This window comes from Stereum hirsutum (assembly GCF_000264905.1).
Source record: "Stereum hirsutum FP-91666 SS1 unplaced genomic scaffold STEHIscaffold_10, whole genome shotgun sequence".
NCBI classification, from domain to species: domain Eukaryota; kingdom Fungi; phylum Basidiomycota; class Agaricomycetes; order Russulales; family Stereaceae; genus Stereum; species Stereum hirsutum.
In genome coordinates this window covers 1506506-1528168 of record NW_006763140.1, presented here as the reverse complement: position 1 = coordinate 1528168, position 21663 = coordinate 1506506, and the positions used below count along the sequence as shown (strand labels likewise).

Sequence of the window (21663 nt, the reverse complement as noted above, 5' to 3'; positions counted from 1 at the left end):
CTCCAAAATGAAGCTTCTCGTTCCTCAGGCACCGCGTCATCCGTACCTTCCAATACAACATCCTTCAGCCTCTCCAAGCACTCTCCTTTCCGCATTCTCATTCCGGCTTTCATATCCTCTCCTGCCCGTGCTAGATGTCTGCCAACTCTTCGCCTCGACCAGCCTATCACTGAATCAGCCGGCGCTAGTCGATCATCGACCCCCTCTTCTCCGTCTTCACTCCTCCGACCACAGCTATACAATCCTCGGTCCTGATCTGCCCTTGCCCTGCCTTGCGCTACCCTCGAGGCTCGTCCGCTTCACCCGTCGATCCCCACCGCGTCCCATCCGCCTTAGTATACGTACCTCGAACCCATCTCTGGCGCTCGCGGCTAACTTTGAGACTGATCCACCCCTGGGCGCCACTATGTACAACGCGACGCCACCCGCTACGGAACTCACCCTTCACGATCTCAGACTTTACAAATTGCCTTCAACAGATACGCATGGTATATCCGAGTGAAATCCCAGACGACCGCGCAATGCCAATTATACCCCGACACCGCGTCTGCCCGCTCCGCCGAGTGTCCTCAATTTTCGCCAAAACCGGACGGTTCAGGCGCCATGCATGGTGCCATGGTCAAAGGCTTTGTTTAGCACTACACACCCGACCGATGATAACTCGACACGATCGTAAGTACACACGTGCCGAAAAGGCCTTCGCCTCCCACTCTCCGTCATCTTCCCATCCCTCTTCTCGCGCAGTCCTCCCCATCCTTTCCATCCCTTTCACTGCCCACCACGCTCTTTGCCTGAATCCCAAACGGTCTTGCCTGCCTGCCATCAACACCCTTCTTTCCCCCGCATCCACAGCTTCGCATCCTCCTTCCATTCACTCCTGAATCCCCCACCCTTCTCCATCCCCTTCTTCCTCCTCTTGCCCTCTCCCTCCTTCCTTTTAATTATGGCCACCCATTCATCTTCGAGCTTCCCCGCCCGCGGCAGTCCCCATATACTCCCTACACCATCGCTGACGTCCTGAGCCCACATCTCGCCAAACCTTGCCTGCTCGGGACTTGTGCCGCATATGTATACGTATAAGTACCCATGCATTATCAGATACGGTTCTGATACTAAGTTGTAACACCCTCTCTTGAAGGACGGGAATAGGCCCTTGCCAGCGATTCCATCCCACACTTCTGCATCCTGTATTAATATTCTTGCACTATTCTTGGCCGTCGTGGGTGATGTGGCGATCACGATAATATCCATGGTCTTAACTTATTTCCCGTCCAACTGTTGCTGTTGATGATTATGACCATGATTCGATGTTTCTCGTGTTGTCGTGTTCGCAACAACATAATACTCGAACACTTTGAATACTTTGAATACCTATTCCAAGGACTCAGAGTGCGTCAACATCAAGCCACACAAGTCCCAGAACCGTTCGGATCGTCACACCCTCCTGAGGCCTGAGGTCACAGCACCCCTACGAGTCTTTTACTCTCCCACACGACCCGATCATGGACAAGTACTTACAGGTACTTACCCCAACCATCTCACACTTCCCATGGTTCGAATCTACCTCATTCAACATCTTAGTACAAAGTATGTACCAAGCCTGCGAGATAATATTAATCACCATAGGCACGTTCGCTCGACAAAGATCTAGAACCAGCAACATCACTCATTGCCCAAACCAGTCCGAAATGCCCCTCCAGGCTCCTCCCCTGTGCCAGCGATCACGTACACACATATCCCACTCATCTGTCCTCCCCTGAAAACAGGCCCAGGGCAACACCTCACCTCACCTCACCGTGACCCTACCGTGACCCTACCATCTTGAAAGGGAAGGTTGGTATTGGTATCCTACCTACCGAGCTGTCCGTGCTCGCCGAATGCAGGGCAGGCTATACTAGGCCTTCTTATGAGAACCGAGAAACTTTGTTGAGTCGATACTAGCTAGTGTTTGTGTAGTAAGGGGTGGGGAGGGCCCGCCGAACGCGGGGAAGGGCATAGGTCTTAGTCTTAGTCTTAGTCACTACCAGGACTTGCACTTGACTTCGTTGATACCTGTGTAGTAGTAAGGGGGGGTATGAGGCCGTACGCACGTACATACGAGGGACTCAGAGCATTCAAATGGAATTGTTTGGATGTTCTATTATGATGCATTTAGTGAGGGCGAGTGACGAGTCGTAAGGTCGGGTCATTGAAATTGATAAGTCTCGAGGGACGAGCATGGGTAACTCGGTTGAACTAGTAGGTTCGTGGGTCGGGTTCGTGGGTATCAAGTAGTGAGAATGAGAAGGGGATGTAGAGGGAGAAGGAGAAGGAGAAGAAGGTGCATTCGTTGAGTACGTATGTCGGGATTTGCGGTGATTCGCGGTGACGTCGATGTATATGGTCTAGCGGCGTGAGAGCCAGAGTCAGAGTACAAGTGTAAATGAGGGTGTGAGTGGGGGTGGGGTGAGGGTGAAATGAGATAGGAGGTAGGATGACGAAAGGACATACTTAATGGCGAGGGTGTCAATGCCGATAGATAATCAGTACCATATCCCACCACAGCATCTTAACAAGTGGAAAAGAAGAAGAAGAAAAAGAAAGTGAAGAGCGCACGCTCTTCAGCGCCAGCCCCAGCGGAGCCACACCGGTACTAAGAACGTCGAAACCGGAAATCACCGAACGCCACAGCGCCCTTCAGATTCTTCCTTCTTGAACTTCTTCCTCCTGTGGCCCACGCCCACCCTCTTCGTCGAAACACCCTAAAATGTAAAAGTAGCTCCCACCGGCCCTCCTGAATTATCACAAGAAGAACTCGTCACAACGGAAAGACCCGCGCGCGTCATTCGTAGAGTTAGGGTGTGGGTGCAGTGAATCATCATCGTGCAACTTACGAACCAATGCTAGTGATTCAATCCACATGATGATGCTGATGATGAGTCGCTGAAACACCGGTAATTGTGTGATGAAGATACGAAGGTTCGCCGGATGATGCGAGTATGTACTTAGACGGACCACGAGTGATCCTCCTCCGGTGCACAGCACCGGATGATCGACATAAGTCGAGTGGCACTCGTTGAGCACTCATAGCCGGGATTGATGAGCACATCTGTAGCATGATGAAAATCTTCAGTTAGCACAACATTGATATTGGGCAGAGAAGGTGGCGGTGAAGGGTGTTAAGATGTCGGCTATCTTTTCGAGAGTGTGACGGTGGAGTTGTGCAGCGTGAACTTGGACACGATAAGACTCGAACGAGTCGTCACGGCGACAGACAAAGGGTAATTTGACATTCGCACATAAGTAGGGTACAGAACGACTTCGACGTAGATCGCCGAGTTGAGCTATACACACGACAGATGTGAGCACCACGCGCACTAGCTCACAGAACCAAAACTGACACACACTTCATCGCATTGCCCTCTTTCCAGAATACTTACTCACGCATCCACATCCGTCCCAAGGACCACCTCCTTCCACTCCTCCAGCACCCTCAACCTTTCCTCCAAATCCCTCTTCACAAACGCATACGCATCACTTCCTACCTGCAGCGTCCTCGGGATCACCGTCTTCCCTGCGGCGACGCCCTCGCCTCTGAGGAGATCGATAGTCAAGTCGCAGAATTTGACGGGATCGCCGACTTGTTTGCCGCTGACGTCTGATAAGTACAGTCAGGGTAGTGGTGATCGTGTCAGTGCATGTAGATGACATGGATTGATGACATTTGAAAGGACAGCATCGTACCTCCGAACGCTTTCGCCATCGCTCTCATATTCTCTCCGTAATCTGCACATAAGTAAGCTCTGTGTCAGCAAGTAGTGCTGGAATAAAGGAAAACAAGCGAACCCAGCACTCACCTGGGATCCGTTCAGTATATTCCCCTCTGTTCCCCGACTCGAGGAGCTTCGTCCTGAACTGCCCCGGCTCGAGACAGATCGACCTCAGACCGAAGGGTTTGATCTCGTCATCCAAGCATTCAGATACCGCTATGAACGCACACACACAAATAACAGTCGAGTAGTTCAGTCATCGCGTTCGTTCATAATTTTAAGGCAATACCGGTCGAGTCGAAGGTAAACCACACACCTCGCATAGCATGTTTGACTGCCGAGTACATCGAGAGGATACCCATGGGCCTAAAAAACGACGGGTTGGAATCCAGACGAGACTCAGGCCTATTACTCGAAGAGTACTCACTGCCATCCAGCGAGCGATCCTATCCAGACGATCTTTCCGGTCTTGCGCTCACGCATGTAGGGAAGGAAGGCACGTGAGACGTTGATACTTCCAAAGAGACCGACACTGGCAAAGGATCGAGCCCAAGTGAGTTGAGAGTTGTGTGCAGCCACAAGGCATAAAGGTGCGGAAGCAATACACACTTGAACTGTGCAAATGTTTCCTCCGGGCTGAAAAGGTAAACATATGACGTGAAGACGCGTCGCTGGCTGGGAGCATGCAAAAACCTACGTGAGTTCCTCCATCGCACCGACAGCGCTGAAAACCCCTATGCACAACCAATGTCAGCCGTCATCCAAACTAAATCGTCGCTCGATGTCACCTACCCGCATTATTCACCAACACATCCACCCTACCCCAAACACCCACCGCATCCTTCGCCTTGCTGTTCAATACCTCTGGCGTGGCCGTAATATCGAGCTCCATCACACTCAAGTTCGATGAGTCTGCATGCTTCTTGAGGTCATCGAGCTGGGAAATAGACCGTGCACGAGCTGTGGCGATCACTTTGTCTCCTCTTTTGAGGGCAGCGAGTGCGAGTTCGCGACCGAGGCCGGATCTAGCATGAGCGTGAAAAGTTATAGTTAACGTGTCGAAGACACTGGGGGAAAGGAAGCAGACATACGAGGTCCCGGTTATGAACCAGACGAGCTGAGAGGACATGTTTATTTCGAGGTGGTTCGAGTTTGCAGTCAGAAAGGACAGAGAAAAGGGCCGGAAAGTGGGACGAGTGCTCAGATACCAGTCATCAACCGAGCGCCTTATATACTCCCAGCGATACCGAGTAGAAAAACTCCATGATTCACAGGTGGGTCCAGAGATGGAGGAAGATGTACCAAAAACACTTCTACTGTGGCTGAATCTCCTTACCTGTGGCTGAATTCCCTTACTCGCCGGTGGGTCTCAGATGACTGTCTGTGGCTCACGAGTGGGTGCACTGTGGCTGTCGACGAAGAGACATTGTCAATCTTGACCACTTCATGCATGTGGCGTTCAGTATACTAGAACCCACTACTGTAGTTTTTCGACCAAGTGTTCGCGCGAGAATCACGTAAGCCGTGACCACCGCTGTTCGCTCGGGTGATGAGTGGTTGGAAGGAAGGAAGGATGTGCGGGCTTTCGAACTCCGAACCAAAGATTCGCGCCGTCTCGCGTGTGGCGGACTCGGAACGACTCCGAGTGCGCGCTGGAGTCAGTAGCTGCACTTTCTTTCCGAACACGGCGTAGATGAGAGCTGGTGAGACTTGGAGACATTCTTAACTAGTAACTCAGTCGAAAAGAGCGAACAAAGTCTGGGAGGAGAATCGGAATCTACCGTGACAATAGACCACCGGGGCAGGGCTCATGACAAGCCCTCAATACAAGATGGAGCAGTAGGCGAGCTCTTGGTACAAATTGCGATAGATGGATACAAATAAGAGAAGGCCTATATGAAGAGAGCGAGAAATATCAGTGCCACGACCTCAACGACGGGAGAGAAGCAGAATAGGACAGACCAACCTCTCCCTACTTCATACACTTTGACAGTGACTATAGTATAGTTCAACTTTTCATGACCACCGGCAGCGCGAAACCGTTGAATGCATTCGGCATCCTGATATTAGGAAGAGACCTCTGTCCAGGACGATGAAACGGGTTAAACGTGATGGGATGGTCCCTCTCCATTTGCTCCCTAATATTGGAGGCGTACTTGGGATCCGGCATGTCCCTTGCCGCCCCCATGAACATGATCGGAAGGTTTTTGGTGCAGGTTTTCATGGATTGTTCTGCATACTCTGTGATCCCGAAAGGAATGCCGAACCTGTTCCGCCAATGTCAGAGGGGCGATTCGGTCGCGCTGGACGAGGTCACACAATGAAAATACTGACGCAGCTGCAAAGAGCATTGGGTCCGACCATTCTGGGTATGCAAACAGCCCAGCATCGCAGGCGACCATAGCATCAGGTGGACTTAAGGTCCCCTTGAGCAAGATTCCTCTACTCCAATGGGCCTGCTCAGAGTAGAGCTTGATGTCGATCGACCCACCACCAGTCTTCTTCGGGGCTTGGTAGGACCAGACGATGTCTTGTGTGGCGAGTGAGGACGGGTAAGATTTTCGAGCAGTGTGGACAAGGTCGTAGGCGGCTTTGCCAAAGAAGGTCAGAGTGATCTGAGTGTTAGGCAGAAGAAGGGCGAGCTCGGAGAACCTGAACGTGGATGAGCGCAAGCTAGCCTATCAGGCGAAAGCACAATCCAAGAACTCACAAAGGCAGATAGTTCAACTCAACCTCTGCGCCCAAGTAATGCAGATTCAACTTCTGCTGCTTAGCAGACGACGGGTCCACTCGTACAACCTTCAGCACATCAAGAATAAGGTAATAAGCAGAGAGCGGGAAGTCCATCATCAGCGCCACAGGTGACTCCGTGCTCAAGCCACGCCACTCATACCAGCTCTTCCAGTCCTTCACTTGACCAGGCAGCGGTTTTTGTGGGGGAGGAAACTCGTCGTCGAAGAACAGTCTAGGGATCAGCTTCGGGTCCTTTAACTTCCAAGCCTCGACGTCAGTAGGCCCATTCTTGCCCAAGCATGACCTCTCCGTGAATGTAATCTTTAGAGCGTGGAACCCATGTGCCTTCCGCCTGCTGGGAGCGAGGAACATCATGGGCTTGTTGACCACCCGGAACAGACCAGTACCCAAAGGAGGGACCTGATCCTAGGACTTCAAGGCGGGCCTTCACGAGGTCTTGAGCAAATGTCCCGTCGGACTCAATGCGACCCCAGGTGAATTGGTTCAGCACAGCCTGCAGCTCGGGGATGCGTTGCATATAAATCTGCGAAAAGTGAGATGATGGACAAGGAGTACTCTGGGTCATGTGAGAGAGGGCCTACTTTGTTGGCCGGGCATAGAGTCTTGTGAGTATCGGCCCGTGGCATAATAGGAACTTTCCAATCTTGGATTTGACACTGAATTGTACGAGATGAGGTGCATCGGTTTGAGTACAGGGAGAGCAACGCACTTCTTTACTACAATAAACAACCGCTTTACAGCCCGCTAAATAGCCCAACTTTAAAATTGAATCGAAACACGGAAAGTGTGTGAAGCCAGCTTACAACATATCAACGGCTATGGCCCGAACAATGTAGGTTCAGCCAAACTATAGACATGCTCACAGTGACAGATTCCTACGCACCTTCCATGTCATGTTCACGAGATCCATGCATGGCTTAGAGCAACGCATACACTGAGTGACAGAGTCCACACAAATGACACGAAAAACCCGATGATCAGCCGGTCATTCACCAACGTTGGCGAGTATGGATCGAGACAGCTTACCGCCGGACTGACACTGAAGTCAAACTTCTTCAGTTTCTCTTTGTCTCCATGCTTGATAGCATCATCGTACTCTTTCGCGTCCTTGATGATCGCTTCGAAAGGATCTGTGTCTTTACCGGCGATCTTCAAGCGCTTCAACAATTCGTCCACATTGGGCATCGCCATCTTATGTGAAAGAGCAGGTGACGGCTATGTTGTTGAAGAAATACGGACAGGTGTTGACGGTCAACGCGGTTCACCGTCGATAGGAAGGAAGACAAGGAAAGAAAAGCACCGACGCCATCGAACGCGACGCGGTCACGCGGTCACTTGACCAGTTTCGGGTGTATTTATTGCAGCTGACCGCGTTTCAATCGTTCGCAAGCGGTCCGCGGCTCGCGTTCATCTTCACGACCCTCTGTCCATAAATACGAACAAATGAAAGGTTCAAACGCCCCTTCAGTGACCGACTGTCATGCATTCTCTAGGCATCGCTGTTGTCGCTATATTCGCCCTTCAGGAGACGGTGGGTGCCAGATCTCTGAGGCCCAACAAAGCTCCTCTTCAAGTTGCTCGTCAATCTAAGGAGGCTTGTACACTCACTGCAAGTGGGGGCGACGATGGACCTGCGTTCATAACTGCAGCTCAGACTTGTGACACCGTCGTTGTTCCGGCGGATACGACATTAAGCATTGCATCGCCCATGAACATGACTGACGTCGTCAACACGCATATTGTACGTTTCCTAATTATTTGCGGGTTCTGGTACGGTCTGAACGCGCCTGAAGAGCCTGGAAGGAACTATCAAGTTCGTGGACGACATCGACTTTTGGGCTGGAGTACGTTCTCTCGACGTCTTAACTCTGAATGTCCTGAGGCTCACATGTTGATCACTAGACAGCATTCTTCTTCGACTTTCAAAACTCTACCACATTTTGGATCCTTTCTGGAGAGAATATTTTGTTTGACGGCGGAGGCACCATTGATGGCAGTGGCCAGGCAAGCCCTTGGTCAGAGTAATTTATTGTCAGAGCCATTTATTGACAACACTGTTTATTCACTATAACAGGCCTGGTACGATGCCTTGTGAGTCCGCAGAGTATCTTCTCGTCTCATTCGATCAGCCAGCTCATCACTCGGTAGTGCGAGCAACTCCTCGCTGGTTCGCCCGATCATCTTGACCATCTACGAGGCCACAAATGTCACGGTCCAAGACATCACTGAGCTCAACAGTCCCGATTGGTTCAACCTTGTATGTTATTCGCGCCTCTATCCTTGCAGCTCGAATACATTACATACTAATCCAAAATAAAGGTTCACACCAGCCAGAACATTGTCTACGACGGCCTCACAATCGAGGCTGTTTCCACTTCCTCTGTGGAAGCAAAGAATACCGATGGTTGGGACATTTACCGGAGCGACAGCGTCTCTATCCTTAATTCTAACATCAACAACGGTGACGACTGTGTCTCATGGAAACCAAGTGAGTACTCCTCTTACACCTTGCCTCGGATGGCACACTGACCTGGGCTGGGCGTATAGATTCTACCAATATGATCGTGGCAAACTTGGTCTGCAATGGCTCGGTATGTCCGTCCTCTCGTCCTCCCCTTCTGTATAGGGGCCTGACTATAATCAGCATGGAATTAGCGTTGGAAGCCTCGGACAATATCCCCAATTTTTCGATATCGTCGAGAATGTGACCGCCACGTACGTCCACTCAAATATCGCTTGTCCATGCACAGACTCACTCTGGATATTCCTTCTATCCCTAGCAACGTGACGATGTCCAACGCACAAAACGGTGCACGCATCAAGGCTTGGGCTGGTGCTGGCGTCGGTGGCGGTATCGTCAAGAACATCACCTTCGAGCTGTTCTTCGAGACCAATGTCGACAATCCTATCATCATCGACCAGGTCAGCCAGTATCCTCCCGGTGTTTACACTGCCCTCGCTGATCGTTCTGAACTTGTCTCGCAGTGCTACATGACCGATGAAGATGAGTGTGCCGCGAACCCCTCCAACACGTTCATTCAGGATGTCTGGTTCAACAAGTTCGTCCCGAGACTATCTCTCACTACACATATCTGACACTGACTGTGATTCCACTTAGTATCACCGGTACCTCATCTGGAGCTGAAGACTCCACCGTAGCCTCCCTCAGCTGCTCTCCTGACAGCCGGTGTAGCGATATCAACGTCAATGACATCTCGCTTGCGTGAGTAATAGTAATGTGCTTAATTTCTGCCACCATATATCGCATCTAACGGAACGTGACCGTCGGCTTTCTTCTACGGACGATTTAGGCCTCCGTCTTCAGAAGGGGACGCCACATATACTTGTCAAAACGACAATGTTACGGGAAACGCTGCGTCGCTCTTCGGTAACTGCACTACGACGTAGAAGCTGTCGTCGACTAAGTGATTGCTACGTACTCTTCAAAGTAAACATACGGAGAGGACGTATCGTCAGGATCTCAATACAATTGTTCAGAGTTCTGCGCGAGAGACAATTGCAACCTGTTGCTTTACATGAGTCCATGGGCATGAACGGCAGTGAAAGGTGGTCCGATGCAAGCTTTCTCTGCCTCGCGCGGGAGAGGAATAGGGCCACATTGGACAACGGCGGCCGTCATTGGACGCCACACGATGCACCTGCCACCTTTGTGACTCGGACTCCGCCCAATCAGCGACAGGTTTTCTTTCCCTTCCATACATTACGAGTCGTCCATAAGTATATCCTAGACAATACAATGTCCAGCAGACTACCTAAGCTTGTCGCCTTTGATCTAGAGTGAGTGGCCTCCATTCAGCGCCTCTTAACCCAACTCAGAGCCCTCTCACACCATCACAGCTACACCCTCTGGCCGCTGTGGATAGATACCCACGTAGATGGTGAATATACAGTCGCTTCTCATGCTGCATTCTCTGTGTTGACTACATCTACGCTTATATAGCGCCTCTCAAGCGTAATGGTCAGGAATTGAACAAAGTCGTCGATAGGTAAGCCCTTGCCCGTTGGGCCACACACTGGCAGGCAGGCCTCACGATCGATATCACAACCTAGATATGGCCAAGAGGTCTCGTTCTATCCTCAGGTACCGCACGTTCTCCACCGACTACGAGCATCAGGCGTCATTGTTGCATCTTGTTCAAGGACATCTGCCCCAGATCTGTACGTTCCTGGACGTGTGCATCTAAACAATCCACCATCTTGATACAATAGGAATCGACTGCCGTCTAGTGCATCAAGTGCTTTGAATCTTCTACTTGTACCTCCAAAGAAAGGCGACAAAAACGGCGTTCCAACGCGCGCAGCCGATTTCTTTGACCAGAATGAGATTTATCCCGGTATGTATAACGGGTCCTGCAAGCGTCAAGTGCCATCACTTACTGAACGAGGGGGCGTGCATATAGGGTCCAAGATCACACACTTCAAGCAGTTGCATAAGAAGACGAAGATTCCATACTCCGAAATGGTACTCCAAACTCTGATATGTGGTGACATTTTGCTAACATCTCGATCAGCTCTTCTTTGACGACGAGCACCGGAATAGCGAGGTCGAGTCACTGGGTGAGCTGATTTTTCCTCGTCCGATATCCGTTGCTCGAAACATACTTGGTACCAGCCAATCTTGACTATACGTGCTTACGGATCGTTTCTAGGCATCACATTTGTTCTTGTACGCAAGGGTGTAGACGAACGGCCCTTCGAGCAAGGGCTCGCAGAATGGCGCCGTAGACATCCCGAGGAAGTTGTGGAAGACCCTGCTGGTGACGATGTGCGAGGTGTTTGATGGTGTTGTATTTTGGGATGTTTGAATAGGAGCTGAACAGGCTAATGTCAATCGTATAGATTAGTTTTTCTACGATGAGGATACCAAATCCGACATCGCCAGAACGAATATTATAGGGGTATGAATATTTAAGAAAAAATCCCCAAAATCCCAGGAAAAACAGAGTAAAAAACAGTATACAACAATTATTGAATGAGTTCCTAGAGGGCGATGACGCCCGCGTTATTTCTCCTGTTCAGCCACCCTCTTATCTTCACAATCACATTTCGGTACAGGTTTCGAAGGATCCATCGAAGAGGTCTTTACGGACTGTGACATCGAGGTGCCAGTTGTTGGGGTTGCCACTGTGGGCAAAGTTTGAAGCGGCGAGTCAGGGCCTTTGGTAAGGGTTTTCGAGAGAAAAGTCGACGCGGAGCGTTTGCCGATAGCTAACTTAGCGGCGAAAGACGTCGTGGAGATGGTAGGGGTATACAAATCCGGCGCCTGGTAGGAGAAGTCTGGGTGCGGGTCTTGACCGGGAGCGTAAGCTGAACCGGAAGGGATCGTGAATACGAAGCCCAATGACACTGCGGCTGGCTGGATGGGTACGAAGGGTGGGGTAGTGATTCTTCCATTCGAGATATCGGCGACCATCTTCTTGATATAAGGGTGGTTTCTGGCCTCTCTCCAAGCCATTCGAGTCTCCCTGTTCTTGTCAAGAACCTGCGGGAAGAATATTGAATAACCGTATATGGTTAGAGATGTCAGAGTGCTCGTGCTCACCTTGCGGAAATAGTCTTCAGCGTCCTCGCTCAATCGATGAAACGGTAAGATATTCAATGGCTCTTTGGCCGCCGCCGCACCAAGGTGTCCGAAAGGTAACTGTGTACAGCAGCATACTTAGCTCGCTACATGTAAGCCTAGAAAGGTATTGCTTACCACGCCGGTGACCATCTCGAAGTGAGCAACCTCCCACGACCACTCGTCAACTTCGGGTCCATAATTCTCCCTGCGTGCGACCTCTGGGGCCAAATATGCCTCTGTGCCACAATTTTCGGTGAGTGGTCCATCGGCTATCACGGCGGCGGAGGCTACTTTCCGGACGTCCCAAACAGGAAACAGAACGGAATACTGTAAATAATGGCATAGAGTAGGGTTCCGAGATACATGTATATAATACTGAGCATACCCTGAATGGTAATCAATTCTTTGAGTTCGGGTTTGCGATTGGGATTCGATAAAGGAGCTCAGATGTATGAAATACAGAGTCTGGTGAAGAACAAAGATGGTCGATGCGGAACGGGATACTACCCTCGTTCCGGAACTTTACGTTCCGATGCCGGTATAGGACGCACAAAGGAATTTATCTGGAGGGGCCGGAACTGAATCCGGTACTTTATATTCGGCTGGGGCAATATATTTTATCAAGCCGATGCCGAAGATAAAGCATGGCTGGCACGAAACATTATGCCTTGTATTGAAAGAGGGGGAAAGGGAACCTTTCGTTTGGGGAATCCTCGATCCATTTCTGTTTGATCATTGTCCGCATTTGGTTTTGGATACACAAAGCAAAAAATTACAGCCTCGACGGAATCCTTTGTGTAGCGGCTGCTGTGTATAAAGTTCAGCATTCACTGAATTGAATGCCCGCTCATCGCCAGAGCCAAAAATGAGCGGGCGATCAGTTTAGTGAATGCTGATCTTTATTTACAGTGGATCCTGTTTCAAATTTTTCGTCTGCTGTATTCTTTTTTCTTTGCGTGTACTCAACCAAATACGGTAACAAAACAATCGGTATTAAGTTCCGCATGCGCAAGATAAAAGATCTGCTATCCCCTTGTCCTGTTTCTGAACAAAAAATATTTCATTGGCCTGATTTTATCTTCGGCATCGACCCAACGAAAACTACCGTGTCTGCTGTTTATAAAGTGTCGTATTGAATTCCGACCTTTCCAGACAAACGCTTCCGTGGGTCCTATACCGGCCTCGGAACGCAAAGTTCCGGAATGACTGCGGTATCCTGTTCGGCATCAGCTATTTTTATTTTCTGCCATACGCTGTATTTCATTCATCTGAGCTCCTTTACCCAATCCCGGTCGTAAACCCTAACACAAAGAATCGATTAACATCCAGGATATGTTCAATATTATATACATGTATCTCGGAACCTAATCCTATGCCATTATGTGTAGTATTCCGTGCAGTTTCCTGTTTGGGGTGTCCGGAAAGTAGCCTCCGCCGCCGTGTATGGCAGCAAGACCGAAGTCGATGATTTTGGGCTTGCCATCGTTGGCCCAGACGACGTTATGTGGTTTCATGTCACGATGGACGATATTGTTGGCCGCTAACTTTTCAAGTGTAAGTGCCTGCAGAGTCAAGAGGTTAGTACGTGCAAAGTACAACAATCACGCCTAACACATACCACGCTAGCAAATATATAAGATGCAAAGCGTTCAGGCAATCGCCCCGAGCGTTTAAGTTCTTTCGAAATGTCCCCAAGCGGGCAACATTCCTGTCCAAAGTGTCAGCCGTCATTGTCATAGTAAAGTACAAGAGGGATGGATTTTACTTACAGTCCCCACAATAGCAAATTGTTCATCATGAGCGCTTAGCAAAAGTTTTGCGCACCCTTCAATCTCGAGCTCAGCGATCTTCCTCAGTATTGCCTGCTCCTGCATAATGGTCTCCAGTCCAGGCTCTCCAAACTCATTCATAATCTTCGCCTTATCCAACAACTTGACCGCCATGTGTTTTCCTGTCGTCCCAATCTCCGCATCGTAAACCTTCGAAAAGGCGCCATGTCCAATAACCCTGTTCGCTTTGAGACCGTTGATGGCCTTGGCAACGGGAGATTCACGCAAAGTGAGAGTGAGGCAGTCCTCATAGGTAGGAGGAGGGATAGAAGACGTCGAGGGTGCGTCGATCTTCTCAGAGACCTGTGGAGACCGGACTGGTCGTGGGACGCGGAAATATGGTGGAGGTGGGTCTCTACGTTGGACGGAGCACTTGCGGCTGACGACAACGAACTCCGAGCCGGTGATTTCAGAAGCAGGAGTAGATGATTTGATGGGCGTAGAATTTGAGTGAGCCTCTTCGAGCTCGACAGGAATTCTGGGTGGTGGGACTCGTCGGACCTTGCGGACGGCTTGTTGGCGCTGCAAATGCTTGGGTACCTGGATACCAGGAGGGACTTGAGGTGTGGAAGCCGAGCTGGAGAATATATAATAGGTTTAACTTTAATACAATACAATTATTCAAGGACACCAACTCACCTTGGATGCCACGGCTTCGTAACTGGCACATCGGAAGCGGACTCGGCCTTGGCAAAAGTAAGAGCGCCACTGAAGCGATTCTTCATGGTCACAGCGCCATTCTTAAAAGTTTCAGCAAAGGAGCTGAAAGTAGAATTGTTGGAAGTGACGTTAGACATCTTCAAGACAGAGTAGAGATAGATATGTCGTAAGTCGTCCAAAGGTTCGAGCTTGAGGGAGAAACGAGTGAACTAGGGTTTCTGTGCTTCAGGTAGAGGTTTTATATATAATTCCGTAAGAAACAATGTCTCGCTGATTGAGAGCGGCATCGAGGACCAGCGGGCTAGATTGAAGTGAGGTCACTCTTCACGGCGCTGTCGAGACAACTTTATGATGAATATCAGCGGAGAAAGATGCAAAACGATGACGTTTCTTCTTACTTACCTGAAGCAAGAGGGAAATATTCAAGACAAGAATTATGTAGATAATTCTCTGTGGCCAATGGTCTTGTCTTGAGAAGGTGAAGAGACGAGAGAGATGCGAGCGGAGGCAGCTTGAAGTGACCGGGCAATTGGCGCCAACAAGTTGAACCACACGGTGACGTGTGGCACCAGATGTGGCAACAACGTCTCCTGCACAGATGTTCTACACGGCCGCCCCGTTAACCCTGACAGTCAGAGGTCAAACTGTCTCGAGATGTTCTCAAGACTGCCCAAAGATAATCTTATGACTTGGCAACCAAGACGTTCCGAGGACGATCAGTCTTAGACCGAAACGGCGAGAACTTCAGGGTCTGCCGTAACGTGCAAAATGAGGATTTCGGCGGAACCCGGCTTTCAGAAGCTCCAAAAATTTGCCATCAGAGCATAACGAACTAGCATCATACACAATAAATCCAACGATGTAACCAACTGAGCCAAAGGACTTTGGAATAGATGCTACGGTACTGGTTGATGTCCTGAGTTCAGAATATTTTGTTCTCCTCATTTCCGTTGCATTACGCACATACTACCGCGTTTGTTAGCTTTGTAGGGCCAAGCAGTGTATCCGGAACCTTGCCTTAACCACCACTTATTTTTTTGGCCTCTGGAAAGGCCTTACGCAGAGGGAATCAGTGAGCTCTCCAAGGGAATTGCGACTTGGTGAAGTTTCGCAAGTCGCTTGCGCGAAAGCCGGATACGGGCCGAGCAGGGCATCCCCAGAAAATCTTAGAAGCGGATGACCTCAGACGTTCTCAAGACTGATCTTAGGATTGTCCGAGATCAATCGAAAGATATTCTTACGACCAGTCGTCTCGAGACATTCCTAAGATCACCCCAAGAATATCTTATGACTTGGCAACCAAGAATCCGTCAGACAGTTCGTCTTAACGATTTACTAAGAATTCCCGCTGGCCGTGTAGAACAACACTGGAAGATGTACTCGGTATTACAAATAGTTCAAGATACAAGCAATGGACGTCTCGTCCCACAGGTGCAAGCTACAAAACGCAAGAAAAGATACAAAGCAGATTACTTCCGGGTCCCTCACCCACCAATTATATATGTCACTTTCCGTGATGGCTCTAAGCCTTTAACACAACGGGCAAGACGAACCCGTTATAATAATTGGGCATGACCCACTTGGTAATCCCAGACCTAGCGCCAGGCCGATGGAAAGGATTGACCGTCACAGGACAAGATCTCTGTCCGTGCTTACTCAAGTTCTGCTTGAACTCCGGCGATGCGTACAGGTTCTGTGATATCATATCCTTGAAGAATTGTGGAAGAGACTCGCTAGCCAGGATCATCGACTGTTCAGCGTATTCGGTGGCGGCGAAGGGAATGTCGAGTCTGTCATCAAGGGGATAATCAACAAATGTCAGTGTCCCGATCAAACCTTGAAATGAAGTCAAGAGTATGGATATGAGTACCCGGCGGCGACACCTTGAGCTTCAGGCCAAGGTGGGTAGCTCATAAGACCCGCGTTGGTAGCAATGATTGCATCAGGGACCTTATAATCTCCTCTCTGCAGTCCATCGAAGGTCCAGTACTCCTCTTTGGAATACAACCGTATGTTGATGGATCCTCCACCACTGCGCTTTGGTGCCTTGTACGACCATACAATGTCTTGAGTAGCGAGAGATGATGGGTGCGATTTCCGAGCACTCTTGACGAGGTCGTAGGCTGGCTTTCCGAATACAGTGAACTCTATATGAGTGTTCGGAAGGAGGAGTGCGAGTTCAGAGAACCTAACATGATATAACTTCCATCAGTGTGATGCACCAGGAATGAATTCAGAACTTGAACACCCACAAAGGAAGGAAGTTCATCTCAATCTCCACCCCGAGATAATGAACCTCTAGCATTTGCGGATCCGCACCAGCCGTGTCTGCTACCTTGAGAATATTCACCAACAAATGGTACGTCGAAAGCGGTGCGTCCATCAACAACGCTGCCGGCGACTGTAAGCTTAGCCCTCTCCACTCATACCAACTCTTCCAATCCTTCACCTGGCCCGGCTTCGGCTTCATAGGTGGTTCATCGTTCGCCGCATCACTGCCACCAAAGAACAACCTCGGCACCCAGCTTTCGTCTTTGAAGTGCCAGGCTTCTACATCCGTAGGCCACGAATCTTCCAGCATGACGCCGCCATGGATGTATGGCTTCTCTCCGGGCTTGAGTTTGGGTGGGTAATTTTTCGTCGGTTCGCCGGTGCTGAGATATTGTTGGAGTTCGGGGGGTGCGTTGAAGAGCTGCTGCATCACGGAGAAGCCCATGTCATGGATTTCTGGACCACCTGAAACACGCCAATAGCCAAAGGATAGGTCACTGCCGAGAAGTGACTGACGGGCTTTGTAGAGGTCGAGAGCGAAGGAGCCTGAAGACGGAGGTCGACAGTGTCGGTGAAAGACCATTTAACAGAGCTGTGTGCAGTCGAGAATACGCTCACCATCCGACTCGATGCGTGACCAAGGGAACTGCTCGAACACAGCTCGGAAATCGGCATGACGAGACATGAAAACCTGATTAAAACGATACCATGAGCGTCACCAGGATTGAGTCTATGTGTCTGTTTTCGGCGGAGTTGTGACCAATGAACGTGGATGTACTTTATTTCTCGCACACCATTTTTTATGAGGAAGGGCATTGGGAACGAGGGGAGTCTTCCAGTCTTCCGCTTGGCACTATAGGGCGGTCAAAATTGATACCACTGTCCGATCCTCGTCGAACAGAACCCACCTTCCCTCCGCAATAAATGGTGCTCTTGCATTGAGCTGTGAGCGCCAGCGTTATTATCCACAAATGAGAAGGCAACGGAGTAAATGGTACCTACAACAAACCAAAGCCTTCAAGCCACATGCATCCCCGGTCAGTAAAGACTACAATCAACCATATAAAAATTTGCGCACCTTTTTCACACGAGTCCTCGGGTCAATACACGCCGTTCCACATCGCGCACACTAGGAGACCACACCACCACGTCAAGCAAGCAAGTCGACATCATGATCAGCACCGCGCACTCACTATCATCAACAGAGAATATGCCAGCCCCAAGACAGTCACAGAGAACAACCACGCACCATAGGCTCCGTACTAAAATCCATCTTTTCCAGTTTCGCCTGGTCACCTTTTCGCAGAGCATCCTCCAACTTCTTCGCGTTCTTATACACCTGCTCGAACGCGTTTGGCGACGCGATTCGCAGGCGTTCGAAGAATTCTTCATTGGTGGGGATTTTAGGTAGCGACATTCCAGTGTCAAGTATACAAGTACAAAAGAGAGGGCAGGATACGGAGATGAGAGTGTTTGCGAACGAGATGTGAGCTGAAAGAAGTTGGAAGACCCCGTGCCATGTATTCGGTGGCCAGACGTCGCCACAACCACGTCCTGTCCCAGGCGCGATCGGGCCACATTTCATCAAGGAATAGTAGGAACAACTCGATGGATCTTCACAAGTACAGTGATAATTTGAAAAGGACGAGTGCATGATGCTACTGTTCTGTAAACCTATAAAGTACGTATTTGCATCGCGAGGACAAAGAGAGGATGAGGAAGAGAGAAACGGACAGTACTAAACGGAAATAAAGAACAGATTACAAGGGCAGAGAGATATACAAGCTGATATACAGATGACAAACAGAGCATGTAGAGAGAAACGATAGAAGGAAGAGTATACAACGCGAACCAAGATATCGTCAGTACGTAGGGAAATCAATCAATCGGCCCCTCTTCAGAATTGTGACACCACAAACCGAGATCACTTCAAACGATCAACCTCACAGGCGCATTACTAGTCTTCACCTCCACCGTCCCCGTCCCACTCTCCCCCGACGACTTCCTCCCAACCCATGCGACCGTGCCCTTGATACTACCCCTATCCACCCTCCCAATCTGCACGTCCCTCCTCCTCCCCAATCCCTTCGGATCCTCCACACCTCCTCTCCTCTCGACATTCGGGCCCATATTCGACGTGCTCAGGGAGTAATAGCCCTCATACGCAGCCGGTAATGTCACTTGTGCGGGTCCATTCGACGTCTTCGCGTAGAGGTTGAGTTCGGAGTCGGCGGGGGATTCGGGGAGGGAGAGGGTGAGGATGTTGTTAGATGTCGTGGCGGTGACACTGAAGTTACCGTAGTAGGAAGTTCGATGGGTGGAATGGAGGGAAACGGTGGATTTGATTGGACTGTAAGGCAGAGTGGGTGCAAAAAGATTAACAATATGCATTGAATACTGTAGTATAAAGACTCACCCGTTGGATGTCTTCAGCGTCAGCGAGGACGGAGAACGGGCATCGTTATCGTTGTAGAGGTGCACGGCAGCGTCGATTACGCTGTTCGAAGTAATGAGATCAAGAGACTTGCTCGCATTGTACACCCCTAAGTTCGACATAATATGAGTACATCGAGTCTCGTAGGAATCGATAAGCTTATTCTTACCGTGTATCGGGCCATTTGTGGTCTGCACATTAATAGTTTCCGCGAAGACAGCCTGGATGACAAAGAACTGTATCAGTATCGATGCCATGCAGATCGGATGGTGCTGTGTTCACCTTTGCTTCAACCGGCATGTTGGACGTCTTGAGAGAAAGTGCGCCGAAGTAGAAGGCGTCCTGTAGTTCCGATAAAGCATGCGCGAATAATGGCATGTTCGTCTCCAACGAGGGAATATACACAGGGTGGCTGTTGGCAGACGAGGGCGGCAGATGGACCAGGACTTCGAAATCGAGTCGTTCATTGTATGGAATGGTACCAATGCGGGTAGGCGTCTGCGCAACGAAGATAACTCTATTTAGCTGAGATACGAGCAAATAAAGAGAAACGGACATACGAAGATTCCGACACCGTTCCCTCCATCATCTCGGTTTATCAAACACACCTGAGCTCGACCCAGTCCGGTCCTCGATCTAAACTTCACGATAACTTCAACTCGAGCTCTCCCACTATGTTCGTCACCCGTTTGCGACACCTCGTCCTGGAAGATGCTCAAGGCACCATGGGACATCGAGCCTCGGGACAATAAGAACAATGCTGAGTCGATAGGAAGGTCGAATTCCGTCCGTGCATGGTCGAGGGTCGAGGTGGCGGCGAGATTGTCCGAGACAGGCTCCCATTCCTCCCCTTGCACGCAGTCGACGATATGTTGGTTCGGGAGAGTAGGAGGCGGAGCAGGACTTTCGGGCCAATCATCGTTTCCCCAGTCCCGGTCGTTCTGTGTAGTCATGGTCAGTGGTACAAACGGTCAGCGAACGTGAGATATCGACGTCATACCCAACCAGAAATGCGTACCCACTGCCCTCCGTGGGGAAGTCGTCGGTGCCCTTCGTCCTGCGCCAGATCGACGATACTTCGAGTCAAGATAGCGAGTAAAAGATAGACGATGAGAGCGGTCAAGAAGGCCTTAATGAAGCGCAAAGCAGTCGACTCTCGAGGTGGTGTCGGTGCAAAACGGAAGATAGGTGCTGACGGTGACATAGGGGGTCCAGGGGGACGAAATGGTTGTTGATACTGCTGCTGTTGTGGACCTGGCGGTGGTTGTGACGGGTATGGGGACTGTGGATATTGCGAGCGATAGAACTGAGGCTGATATGACCCAGTAGCCTGATAGTTGGCTGGAGGAGTAGCAGGCGCTGAAGGCCCAGAATATGCTGGAGGCTGTTCCTCCTCACGAGGTGAAGGCGGTTCTGAGTACTGGCCCTGTGTTTTGCGCACTGGAGGAGAGTGGTGACCGTCGACGACAATCATGGCAGCGATGGAGAGCCGAACGTACTTATGGAGGGAGAGTGTTGAGCTCGCAGCAGCAGGCGCTCAGTCCGCAATTCGACTTTATAGCGAAATGACTCGCTCGACGGCGGCTTCAAAGCGCGTTCTTCTTGGCGGAAGGCTCTCCACACGCTGCGGAACACTGCGCCAAAATGAGGCAATTTCCCCTTCGGTGCTCGCTAATGTTCCTGGCATGCAATTCTCGTATTTTCGTATGCTCTTCGTCGAGGCGCTTAGCTCTTGTGCACTAGTGTTTTGGCTGCGTTCTGCTTATCGCCATCAAAGCAGCTGGCCCGGATTGGAACTGGCCCACACGCTCACCAGCGCTCTCGCTGCGGACGTATATTTCTTGCATCGATACCCTTCGATACCCCCTCACAAAGTCAGCTGTTTGTCGTATCACTCCCTTTCTGAACCTTTATGTCGAGCTGCGCTACCGAGAGAAGCAAATGCTGACGCTGGAGTGACTCGGTGCAAAGTCGATGATGCAGTAATCTCGCTGCGAACTGAGACCGACATCCTCGAAGTAGATTCGTGCAAGTATGCCAGCGGTCAAGAATGACCGAGGACGGGAAGGACCTGAGGGTTCGATATCAGCGCAGGTGTAAGTAAGATCCCCGTACGTGGTGGACAAGAAACGGTAAGAGCAAGGTTCCTTTCTTGCACCCATACCAAGGCGCTAGGAAGCCTGAGGATCTACAACTCGTTCTCCTATACAGTTCTCACCTGTAGATGGCGGAGCTCGTCTGCGTCTCATCTAAATATTCTTGTACAAGTTCACTAAAACGGTGGGCCGTCTCCCCGCCGGCGACCGAGTCATCGGGCACCTGGGGGAGTCAGAAACGACTTCGACCGTGGTATATCTTGCAGCTCTCGTTCTTTGTCGTTCA

The 21663-nt window shown here is 50.3% G+C and overlaps 7 protein-coding genes across 7 annotated transcripts; 2 read left to right on the top strand and 5 right to left on the bottom strand.

Annotated features, from left to right (window-relative positions):
- Positions 1 to 3419: 3419 nt before the first annotated feature.
- On the bottom strand, positions 3420 to 4878 carry STEHIDRAFT_60600 (NAD-P-binding protein; the record flags this gene model as incomplete). Its single annotated transcript, XM_007305709.1, has 8 exons — positions 3420 to 3637; positions 3724 to 3765; positions 3837 to 3965; positions 4066 to 4115; positions 4177 to 4281; positions 4359 to 4424; positions 4538 to 4774; positions 4841 to 4878. The coding sequence occupies 8 exons, from the start codon at positions 4876 to 4878 to the stop codon at positions 3420 to 3422; spliced, it is 885 nt and encodes a 294-aa protein (XP_007305771.1).
- Positions 4879 to 5757: 879 nt separating this feature from the next.
- Positions 5758 to 7694, bottom strand: STEHIDRAFT_132594 (uncharacterized protein; the record flags this gene model as incomplete). The annotated part of the gene is made up of 7 exons (XM_007306151.1): positions 5758 to 6016; positions 6084 to 6401; positions 6460 to 6749; positions 6787 to 7026; positions 7085 to 7159; positions 7213 to 7260; positions 7530 to 7694. The coding sequence occupies 7 exons, from the start codon at positions 7692 to 7694 to the stop codon at positions 5758 to 5760; spliced, it is 1395 nt and encodes a 464-aa protein (XP_007306213.1).
- Positions 7695 to 7983: 289 nt separating this feature from the next.
- Positions 7984 to 9911, top strand: STEHIDRAFT_132572 (glycoside hydrolase family 28 protein; the record flags this gene model as incomplete). Its single annotated transcript, XM_007306150.1, has 13 exons — positions 7984 to 8034; positions 8098 to 8244; positions 8297 to 8347; positions 8406 to 8507; positions 8578 to 8594; positions 8652 to 8760; positions 8823 to 8991; positions 9051 to 9094; positions 9148 to 9218; positions 9284 to 9425; positions 9489 to 9562; positions 9622 to 9726; positions 9815 to 9911. The coding sequence occupies 13 exons, from the start codon at positions 7984 to 7986 to the stop codon at positions 9909 to 9911; spliced, it is 1179 nt and encodes a 392-aa protein (XP_007306212.1).
- A 343-nt stretch (positions 9912 to 10254) lies between these two features.
- On the top strand, positions 10255 to 11415 carry STEHIDRAFT_81971 (magnesium-dependent phosphatase-1). The gene is made up of 8 exons (XM_007305770.1): positions 10255 to 10301; positions 10362 to 10402; positions 10465 to 10510; positions 10575 to 10682; positions 10752 to 10858; positions 10925 to 10986; positions 11036 to 11081; positions 11174 to 11415. Exons 1-8 carry the CDS (start codon positions 10261 to 10263, stop codon positions 11302 to 11304), a joined length of 582 nt encoding a protein of 193 aa, XP_007305832.1. The 5' UTR covers positions 10255 to 10260; the 3' UTR covers positions 11305 to 11415.
- Positions 11416 to 11419: 4 nt separating this feature from the next.
- STEHIDRAFT_169919 (kinase-like protein) lies at positions 11420 to 14713 on the bottom strand (the record flags this gene model as incomplete). Its single annotated transcript, XM_007306149.1, has 7 exons — positions 11420 to 12006; positions 12067 to 12165; positions 12223 to 12323; positions 13544 to 13649; positions 13706 to 13795; positions 13857 to 14493; positions 14556 to 14713. The coding sequence occupies 7 exons, from the start codon at positions 14711 to 14713 to the stop codon at positions 11527 to 11529; spliced, it is 1671 nt and encodes a 556-aa protein (XP_007306211.1). The 3' UTR covers positions 11420 to 11526.
- Positions 14714 to 15955: 1242 nt separating this feature from the next.
- On the bottom strand, positions 15956 to 18301 carry STEHIDRAFT_100102 (uncharacterized protein). The gene is made up of 9 exons (XM_007306148.1): positions 18097 to 18301; positions 17926 to 17976; positions 17850 to 17862; positions 17756 to 17790; positions 17608 to 17700; positions 17466 to 17538; positions 16829 to 17393; positions 16447 to 16764; positions 15956 to 16366 (listed from the first exon to the last, which is right to left on the bottom strand). Exons 1-9 carry the CDS (start codon positions 18262 to 18264, stop codon positions 16099 to 16101), a joined length of 1584 nt encoding a protein of 527 aa, XP_007306210.1. The 5' UTR covers positions 18265 to 18301; the 3' UTR covers positions 15956 to 16098.
- A 131-nt stretch (positions 18302 to 18432) lies between these two features.
- On the bottom strand, positions 18433 to 20762 carry STEHIDRAFT_123005 (uncharacterized protein). Its single transcript, XM_007306147.1, has 7 exons — positions 20611 to 20762; positions 20300 to 20554; positions 19842 to 20222; positions 19564 to 19779; positions 19451 to 19502; positions 19264 to 19390; positions 18433 to 19197 (listed from the first exon to the last, which is right to left on the bottom strand). The coding sequence occupies exons 2-7, from the start codon at positions 20483 to 20485 to the stop codon at positions 18777 to 18779; spliced, it is 1383 nt and encodes a 460-aa protein (XP_007306209.1). The 5' UTR covers positions 20486 to 20554; positions 20611 to 20762; the 3' UTR covers positions 18433 to 18776.
- Between the last annotated feature and the right edge of the window lie 901 nt (positions 20763 to 21663).

Excerpts from the sequence above, each read along its gene's own strand:
- STEHIDRAFT_100102 (XM_007306148.1), bottom strand. The coding sequence starts at position 18,264 with ATGTCGCTACCTAAAATCCCCACCAATGAAGAATTCTTCGAACGCCTG. Across the intron at positions 17,977-18,096 it reads ATTTTAGTACGGAGCCTATG|TGTGCGCGATGTGGAACGGC; the intron begins GTGCGTGGTTGT and ends GTGGTCTCCTAG. Across the intron at positions 16,765-16,828 it reads GAGATGAACTTCCTTCCTTT|GTTCTCTGAACTCGCACTCC; the intron begins GTGGGTGTTCAA and ends ATATCATGTTAG.
- STEHIDRAFT_81971 (XM_007305770.1), top strand. The coding sequence starts at position 10,261 with ATGTCCAGCAGACTACCTAAGCTTGTCGCCTTTGATCTAGA. Across the intron at positions 10,403-10,464 it reads GATAGATACCCACGTAGATG|CGCCTCTCAAGCGTAATGGT; the intron begins GTGAATATACAG and ends ACGCTTATATAG. Across the intron at positions 10,683-10,751 it reads AGGACATCTGCCCCAGATCT|TGCATCAAGTGCTTTGAATC; the intron begins GTACGTTCCTGG and ends ACTGCCGTCTAG.
- STEHIDRAFT_123005 (XM_007306147.1), bottom strand. The coding sequence starts at position 20,485 with ATGTCACCGTCAGCACCTATCTTCCGTTTTGCACCGACACCACCTCGA. Across the intron at positions 20,223-20,299 it reads TTCCCCACGGAGGGCAGTGG|AACGACCGGGACTGGGGAAA; the intron begins GTACGCATTTCT and ends ATGACTACACAG. Across the intron at positions 19,391-19,450 it reads CACAAATGGCCCGATACACG|GGGTGTACAATGCGAGCAAG; the intron begins GTAAGAATAAGC and ends TGTCGAACTTAG.